The sequence below is a fragment of the Colossoma macropomum genome, unplaced genomic scaffold, assembly GCF_904425465.1.
Source record: "Colossoma macropomum unplaced genomic scaffold, Colossoma_macropomum, whole genome shotgun sequence".
NCBI lineage: Eukaryota > Metazoa > Chordata > Actinopteri > Characiformes > Serrasalmidae > Colossoma > Colossoma macropomum.
Window position 1 is genome coordinate 39,803,977 of NW_023494785.1, and position 9,713 is coordinate 39,813,689.

General features: G+C 40.3%; 1 protein-coding gene across 1 annotated transcript in view; it reads left to right on the forward strand.

Annotated features, from left to right (window-relative positions):
* otoa (otoancorin) overlaps nucleotides 1-6,133 on the forward strand; it is a 35,942-nt gene extending 29,809 nt beyond the window's left edge. Inside the window, exons 21-25 of the mRNA XM_036580336.1 lie at nucleotides 1,646-1,788; nucleotides 1,906-2,042; nucleotides 3,690-3,787; nucleotides 3,881-4,058; nucleotides 5,704-6,133. Of these exons, the coding sequence (XP_036436229.1) occupies nucleotides 1,646-1,788; nucleotides 1,906-2,042; nucleotides 3,690-3,787; nucleotides 3,881-4,058; nucleotides 5,704-5,777 (630 nt within the window). The 3' untranslated portion in view covers nucleotides 5,778-6,133. The remainder of the gene's footprint in view (nucleotides 1-1,645; nucleotides 1,789-1,905; nucleotides 2,043-3,689; nucleotides 3,788-3,880; nucleotides 4,059-5,703) is intronic.
* Nucleotides 6,134-9,713: the final 3,580 nt, after the last annotated feature.

Below are 9,713 nucleotides of genomic sequence, written 5' to 3' on the forward strand. Positions count from 1 at the left end.
AGTAGACTTAAGCACCAAGTGGATTCACAACTACATGCATACACATGTCTGTCCAGTATTTCTTCTGAAATCATTTATAGGGAGTACCCCCTCCACCCCAAAAGGTCATCCCAAAAATGTTCATCATTCCACCTCATCCCAAAGGTGTTCAGTAGATTAAGGGTGCTTTCACACCTTGTTTGGTCCAGACCTTTGGACTTCTCAGTTTGGTCCAAACCAATATAACAGGTGTGAAAGGTGCCTCGGACCGTGGTCCGGACCAAATGATTGAAATTTGGTTTGCCCAAAAGAGGTGGTCTCGGTCCGGACCATGGTTCTCAAAAACATAAACCTTGGTTCGGATTTTGGTTCGAAACTTTAAAGTGTGAAAACGCCCCGACACTCCAGCTTATCCCAAATGTGTTCAATAGCATTACGTCAGTTCTACTCATCCCAAAGGTGTTCAGTGTTTTTTCACTGAACTTTGTTTCACCAAGGAAGAGTGTCATTACTGTAACTCATCCCTGATGTGTTCAGAGGAGCTTCATCACTCCAACTCATCCCAAAAAAGGCCTTTAGAGGAGCTTCATCACTGCAACTAATCCCAAAGGTGTTTAGAGGAGCTTTATCACTCCAACTCATCCCAGTGGTGTTTGGAAGAACTTCATCACTCCATTTCATCAAATAGGTGTTTAGAGGAGCCTCATCACTCCAACTCATCCCAAAGGTGTTTGGAGGAGCGTCGTCTTTTTCACTTATCCCAAAGGTGTTTAGAGAAGCTTCATCACTCCAACTCATTCCAAAGGTGTTTGGAGGAGTGTCATCTTTTGTCACTCCTCCCAAAGGTGTTTAGAGAAGCTTCATCACTCCAACTAATCCCAAAGGTGTTTAGAAGAGCTTAATCACTCCAACTCATCCCAGTGTTCAGTGGAGCTTCATCACTCCAACTCATCCCAAAGGTGTATAGAGGAGCTTCATCACTCCAACTCATCCCAAAGGTGTATAGAGGAGCGTAATCGTTTTCACTCATCCCAAAGGTGTTTAGAGAAGCTTCATCACTCCAACTTATCCCAATGGTTTTTAGAGGAGCTTCATCACTCCAACTCATCCCAAAGGTCTTTAGAGGAGCTTCATCACTGCAACTGATCCCAAAGATGTTTAGAGGAGCGTAATCTTTTTCACTCATTCCAAAGGTGTTTAGAGAAGCTTCGTCACTCCAGCTTATCCCGATGGTTTTTAGAGGAGCTTCATCACTCCAACTCATCCCAAAGGTGTTTAGTGGTGCTTCATCACTCCAACTCATCCCAAAGATGTTTAGAGGGGCTTCATCACTGCAACTGATCCCAAAGGTGTTTAGAGGAGCTTCATCACTCCAACTCATCCTAGTGTTCAGTGGAGCTTTATCACTCCAACTCATCCCAAATCTACTGCCAGTGCTTTTCTATGGAGATTACACAGATGTAAAAACACATTTTAGCACGACTATCAGTAATGAATGTGCTTTAAAGTCGCCGATTCCACTAATGAGATGGTGCATCTTGACCCTTTTCTTATATTTATGTGTTTATATAGTGAACATACATTTACATGCATGTGCATATGTGTATTTCAAGACTGTAACTAACAGTAATAGCTAATATGAATGTTGATTGTGTTTTTCATGCAGAAAGTTGCCATCTGGCAGGGTTTTATTGAGAGAACTGGAATAAAAATGGCTAAACTTGGAGCACTGGAGATGACGGGTCTGGGCAACTTTATCTGTGGACTGCAGCCTGACCAGATCGATCAGCTCAGTACTGCAGAATTCAAGTAAGTCATGCTTCCCGACACACACGCATACAAACACACCAGTACTTTCTTTGGTTGTGACTCAAGAGTCCTGTACACTAATATGTAGGCATGTTTTGCTGTGTTTGGGTGAATCAGGGAGGCGGTGGAGGACATAGGCCACGCCAAATGTCCTGTGACGGTTCTGGAATGCCTGAAGAGAAAAGCCATCTCTGCATTTGGTGATCCAAAAAACTGGGGTGAAGCTGAAGCCAGCATGATGGGCAACATAATTGGTACATAACTGTATAGAAAACTGAGTCTGATGCTTTAATGTTGTCCATACTTTTGTCTAAAACTAGAAGATATTGTGACTACACTCCGGCCCTGATTCACTAAGAGTGAAAAGGGAGTGATATAAACAAGCTACGTATTTTTTCTTGCATTCTGAACCTTTAGGTTACTTTGTAAAATGTGTTTCTTACTTCTTAACAGTTTCCTCCACTGAACTCTGGGATGTTGAGTATGATTGGAGTAAGGCATTACAGTATAATACTTTATATTTACTACATACTACAGGATGTAATGTTTAGATTTTTGGTAACACTTTACTGTAGGGTGCTGGTCATAAGGCTTCATGACACCTACATAAGCTTGTCATGACAACTGACATAACCATACATAAATGGTATATTAATGCTTATTCTAATAGGCGTTATTCGCTATGAAGGCTACATTTGGTAGTTTTGATCAAAATCTGCTAAAGTAGTCTTTATGACAGATGACGCCTATTGAAATAAGCATTTATAGGCATTTATGTAGGGTTATGTCAGTTGTCATGACTGGCTTATGTAGGTGTCATGTAGCCTTATAAACAGCATCCTACAGTAAAGTGTTACCAGATTTTTTTCAAAATGATCATTCTAAACCAAAAACATAAACCATATTAGATATATATATATATATATATACATATTATAGACATTAAAAATACAGTGACAGCAGCCATGATGTGAAACGCTCTGAAGATTAATATCTGCCCCTAAGTTAGCGTTGCCACCTTAGCCCTGTAAAACTCCTGGACACTCGAACAGTGGCTTGATTTTTCATTAAATTCAGTGGATGGGTAGCTATGCTCACAATGCAGTCTGAGGCAGACAGACGTCCGTTCAGCTAAAGAGCCTAATCTTCTCAGTTGTCACATTTAAGTGCTTCCTAGTGCCTAAACTTCACCAACAGTGCACCTTTTCCAATAATTGTTCCTACATTGAGGGTAACCTGAATGAATCAAACCCCATATTTGTATACAAACGGTTTGACTGGACAAAAAGAAGTAAGAAATAACATTTCGTCGCTGTCCAAAGAAAAACATGTATATCCATTTTTGTCTGTTTTTATTTTTCTACATCATTTGAGCTGCCCTTTGCATTGTGTGATCATTTCATGATTAATAGACCAATAGAAATGCTCCAAAATCACTTTAAGTAAAACCTCTTTTCATTAACTTACAATGAGATTAAAGAACGTTTTTGTCCTTTCCTGTCAAAATACAACTTTGGAGTTTTTTGTTTTGCTTTGAACCACGACGATATGAAATTCTTGGATTCCTGGACATTTTGTGGAATTATTTGGTGCCTGGACAGACAACCATACACCTGGACAACCCTACCCTCAGAAGTATTAATTTACACACAAATGCCACCTTTAAAAATGAAAGTTAAGACTTGGAAAATCACAAAGCATGTGCTACATTCATCTATTTGCATTGACCCGTGTTTTGCACCCACTTGCATATTCATTAAGGCAAACATGCAAAACGATTACCGTCACTTTAATTGAATAGGAGGAGACTTAGTTCTCTACTTGTACAGCAATTGAAACAGTAAATGCACCAAATTAAATTCATTACTTTTGAGTGATCACATGTGTTTTTCTGTCTGTAGCTGGTCTGAATGGCACCGAGCTGGCAAGTCTGAACTCCTCCGTCCTGCCATTCATCCGCCAGTCTGCCATCCCTCTCATTCTTCCTGAACGTCTGGCTGTGAGTCGCTCTTTCTCTGACCTCTCTCTTTGTTTGCCACTGTGATGTTTCCGTCAATGAAACCGTCTCCTACAATCTCTGTTTTTTAATCAGACAATGTCAGTGAACCAGCTGAAATCTTTGGGCCCTGACAACGCCGCCATGGTAACAGAGACCCAGCGGTCAGGGCTGGGAGTGGAGCAGAGGGCGGCTGTGAACGAATCTTTGGGACTGCCTACATCTCGCAGTGAAACCAGCACAAGTGCCCCTGTAGCAGTGCCACAAAAAGGAGGTGTGTATTCTCCAGCTAAAGGAAGACAGACCACACTCACTTCTTCATAAGCCCAAAAACAGTTTACAAATCAAAATGGATGTGGGGTTGAGGATGTAAATATGTACATAAAAACACAGTATATGTACAAACCTCAATTCACAGTTTGTGGAATACAAACAAGAACAGAAAGCAGTGATTTGTAAATGTGTTTTCACCTGTACTGTACTTATGTAAATATACACTAAACATTTTGTCACACTGAATGTTTCAAATCATCAAACTCCTTTTAATAGTAGGCAAAGATAACCCAAGTAAACACACAATGTTTTTTTAAATAACAATTTCATTTATTGATGGAAAATGCTGTTCAGCCTACCTGGCCGTATGTGAAAGTTAGTGCCCCCTTAGCTAATAAATCAACCAGTTAACCAAATTTAATTGACTACTGGGTTCAATTTCACTGGCCACACCCAGGCTTATTACTGCCAGACCTGCTGAATCTAAACATCACTTAAATAGACCCTGTCTGGCAATGTGAAGCAGCTAGAAGGTCTCAAAAAGCAGCAATGATGTCACGTTCTAAAGAAATTCAAATACAGATGCAAAACAATGTCATTAAAATCTACCGTCTGGAAAGGGTTATAAAGCCATTGCTGAGGCTCTGGGACTCCAGCGAATCACAGTGAGAGCCGTAATCCACAAACAGATAAAACTTGTAACAGTGGTGAACCTTCCCAGGAGTGGCCGGCCTACTAAAATTTTACCAAGAGTTCCTTGACGACTCATCCAGGAAGTCACAAAAGAACCCAGAAGAACATCTAAAGAACTGCAGGCCTCAGTTAGGGTCAATGTACATGATTCCACAATAAGAAAAACACTGGGCAATAATGGCTTCCATGGAGGAATCGCAAGGCACAAACTACTGCTGACCAAAAAGAACACAAAGGCTTGTCTTGCATTTGCCAAAACAACATCTACATGACTTTTAAGACTTTTTGGATAATACTCTGTGGACTGATGAGTCAAAGGTGGAACCCTTTGGAACACATGGGTCCAGTTACATCTGACGTAAAGCTCATTCCATCATAAGAACATCATACCAACAGTGAAACGTGGTGGTAGTATGAAGGTCTGGGGCTGCTTTGCTTCTGCAGGACCTGGACGACTTGTCATAATTGATGGAACCATGAATTCTGCTCTCTATCTCCTGAAGGAGAATGTCCGCTTGTCAGTTTGTGACCTAAAGCCCAAGCGCAGTTGGGTCCAACTCCAGCAGCACTGCTGTGTCTGATCCACTCGTACCAGCGCAACAAACGCTAACACACCATAACCATGTCAGTGTTACTGCAGCGCTGAGAATGGTCCACCACCCAAATAGTACCTGCTCTGTGAGGGTCCATGGGGGTCCTGACCACTGAAGAACAGGGTAAAAGGGGGCTAACAAAGTATGCAGAGAAACAGATGGACTACAGTCTGATTTAGGGACAGAAGGAAAAGTTCGTTTGTGAGGAGGTTACTTTCTGTAAGGGACATAAAAATGTCACATTGACAGCCTGATTCTCACAATTTTACCGTGACAGTTTTTGTGCATGTTTATGAAGATGTTTTCCACTCAGTCACACTGTCTAACCTGCCACGTCTCTCTCGTTCCTGTCTTGTTTAGGTGCACCACAACAGAGCGTGTTGGGAATTGCAGTGCTTCCTGTTGTGCTGCTGTTGCTGGGATTTCTTCTCTGAGGAGAACAAGGCTGAAAAGCTCCCTGGGAATATTTATATCGGAATTAGCCACTGCCATAGACCTCACTGCTAATGTAATACTAAATAATAAATGTGACAGATTATTTGCAAATAATTTAAAATGTAAAAGCACATGAGTAAATATATTTATATTTTTAAGAGCAGCAGAGAAAACACTATTATTCCTAATTGTGTGTGTGTTTGAGGTGCAGTTAGAGCACCTTCAGTGAAGTGCCTATGAAAAGCAAATTTAATACTGCTTGTGAAAATAGATGATAATTTCTAAGACCTGCGATGGAAGCATGAGAGAGATTTGAATCTATTCAAACAAGAAGAAATAAAGAAATGCTTGACTGAACAAACTGGGCTGGTTAAAGTCAATTCTCCAGTTGAAGTCAGCGTTACGCACAGGAAATCTGTCTGATGCATTCAGGCGGTGCTCGTAAACTCATGAATTTCTAAATTCGCCACAAGGTAGCTGCACTCAAGTTTCATGTTACCCGAGTTTGATGCATCAACAGTCAGATCAGTTTCTGATGCTACATGAACACAACAGACCAGGCCGAAACGTCAACCATCAGTACACTTTACTGATCTTTAAAACCTCTTATTCTCCGGGGTATATTTTGTTTTTTCCATCTGAATTTACATGACCAAATCGTAAGGCAAATTATTCAGTAACTGCATGAAATAAATGTAAATTTTTATTCATTTATTTTTTGTAAAAGCTCCCCTCAAATTAACAGAACATGTGTTTTATGATCTACACATATTGCTATATGCTTACAATTTACTGCTGAAAGCCAAAAATCTTAGACGCTCTTTATATTATTTTATAAAAGTAATTTTTACAGAGCAGATCACTGAAGAGACGCCGTCTGTTTATAGTTTATAGCCCAGATTTGTGGAAAAATGGGTCGACTTTCAGTAGAAAAAAAATGTTCAGAGTTCAGCTTCTTTTATTATAAGGGTTTAAAATTACATCACCCATCTATCTGACTGGAAAGAAGACAGTTACAGCTCTCATACGACCCCCACCTTTAGAATGTAGCTTATGAAATATGAAAGTAATGAAAAACATGAAGTCCATTTTGGAACCACCGGTGGTCTCAAGGAGTTAAAAGGTTAAGATTTTTAGATTGTTTCAGAAAATGTGTAGTAAAAAGCCGTTTTAGAGTCACCATCAAACTCTTTCTGTGGAGAAAACCTGGAGAAGAATTCCAACCAGATGCCACTAAGGATACTGTAAAGCGCTGAGGTGGAAACACAAATAAACTGTCAAGAAACAAAGCTGTTTTAAGGATGTATTTATGGTGACTATTCACCTAAAGTTTGTTAGCTACATTAGCCTCTTAGCTCCGGTGCTAAACTATTTGGACACTAAACTTCTTAGTTGATCACCTACATATGGGAAGAAAATTGTGTAAATTTGATTTTTACACCATTCATTTAATTTAATAGTCATGTTAAGACAGTAAAGCGAAACAACAATAAAGGTACCGAGATAAAGTTTTTATATTTCCAAAATTCACCTATTTGAATGTAGAACATGAAAATCTTTGGGAACAGACCAGCCTGTATTTTTCCTACTTTTCTCCTCCTTATCCGCTTCATTTCAATCCAGATGGCACCAGAGAAACTGTATATTCAATGGCTGTTAAGTACAACAAATGCACATCGGTGAAGTCCATTTGGATTAGAACTGACACAAAGACAAAGGCAACCAGCTGAACAGTTCATAGAATTTGCCAAGACCATTACATATTTATTTTCTACTATAAAAGCCTCTAGATTGATTGATAAACACACAGAAATCATGATGTCCCAAGGCAGTTAGGGCAAAATCAGTACTAAATCAGCTTTTCCCTGTGCAGTCCTCAGATAACCAGGTAGTAGGACTGCACGATATATCGGTTTACAGTCATCACAATTTTGACCACGGTGATCACATTGCAAAGGGTTACGATATGCAAATGAGCCACCTGACAAATTACGGGTTTATCTGACTGTGCACTGAGTGTTTGTGGGTCTCCTGAGTGAATAAACGTAAACGAATTTGGTTAAAATAATGGTGTAGTGCACTAGGCAACAGAATAATTCTTATACAGTATTTGGTCCATATCGTGCAGTCCTACAAGGTATTCAGCGGAACAGAGTAAAAGAACAGACAGTCCAGCAGGACAGAGTGGGCATCACTGACCTGAACCAGTTTAACTTGACTGAACATTGAAATCAGAATCAATTTAAAATTCAGTAGGTTTTGATTATAGAACATTAAACAGACAGAGTTCTTCTAATAGTACAAAAGGCATCTGTGAGTTAACAGCTAAGGCTCAGTAAGTGCACTGGGGTAAGAGCTAAAGCATGTCTAACTGGTCATTCTCAAATGTCCAATACGCAGGGCCAGCGAGAATCATGAGGGTCAACCATGAGAAATTCTGGGCTCGATGTGGGTGGGAACAAACTGAGTGTGAAGTTTCAAAACCAATCAAATGCCTCGTAAATGTGGAGCTCAAAAGAGGGGGTGATGCTGTACTCCTCAACATTGGGTGTGTTTACATGCACTTAATAATCTGATCTTAATCAGATTTCGGCAGTTATCCGATTGTTCAAATGGTCATGTAAACAGCACACTCTGATTTCTTAGATCAGAGTAAGGTCTAGAAATCTGATTAAGAAATCCGATAAAGAGCTGGATTTTAGCTCTGTAATCAGATTTCTCAGTGCATGTGAACTCTTACTCTGATTTCTTTCGCATTTCTCAGTCTGCACATGTGCGAAAACAGGCGGCGGTACAGAGAAAAGCGAGCAGCGTTGCCGTGAGACGGCAGTTAAACACTTTTAGAGCGACGCTGAAACCAACTACATGCTTGACGAAATAAAGGAATTAAATATTCATCTTCTAGATGATGCATGTTCATATTTTCAGGTGAGGTGGCCTGACGTTGCGTCTTATTCTGTGAGATTACTGGCCGTTTGCAAAGCTGAAATCCAATTACTGTCTGACTCATACAGACCTGCAGAAGTGCATGTGAACGCCTTGATCAGATTACTGACGAAATGTGATTTATTGCAGTTAAAGGATTATTAAGTGCATGTAAACACACTCACTCTCAGATGGACAACAAGCTGACATTAGCTCATGGATGTCAGGTTAGCATGGCTGAAAATACCCCCCATAAACTCCCATAAGCACATGGAGGTAAGCCGTATGCGGAGAACACATGACATGTGGTACAAATAAACCACCTCTTTCAGAGGAAAAACAGTTCCGTTTGCTTATAACAGCGTTTGGATGGCTAGCTTGCTCTTTATCGACTGTACTCCAGATGTTTAAATAGCGCGGACTAAAGGAATTTGGGGTGGGTTTTAGAGTGGGTGTACCTTTGTTAGCAGCCACAATCCAGCACCAAAAGTTCAAGTTGTCCCCACATGTGTTTTCTCGCTACGAGATCATGTCTGGCCCTGCGAGACTAACCCATGATCCGCCTCCCACACCCTCCTACTGCCACCTTAAAAGCAGAAAAACACATCAGACGAAACAAGCATTGGTTAGAACTCTTGCTGCAAAGCCTTCAGACCTGGATAAGCTGAGCTACTATTGTTAGTCTGGACATGGAGTGTTTAAGGCACGTAAGAACACATATACAGTACAAAGCTGGCGCTGGCAAACAGACTTAAATTACACAATGTTCCTCTCACTTGATCAGCTGTGTCTGAAATTTCTTTCATTAGTTCTGCAAGAAGTAAATAGCTAATATAGCAAGAGAAGCTTGTATCCCCCCATTCAGCACTGTGTAAACTGCACAGCTACATCACTCGTCTCAAACAACAGTGTTATATAAAAACATGGGAAAAAGATGCTGCTTACTTAAAATTACCCTCTTAAAAAAGATGGTTCTTCAAGGGTTCTTTAGTAAAGAAAATGGTTCTGAC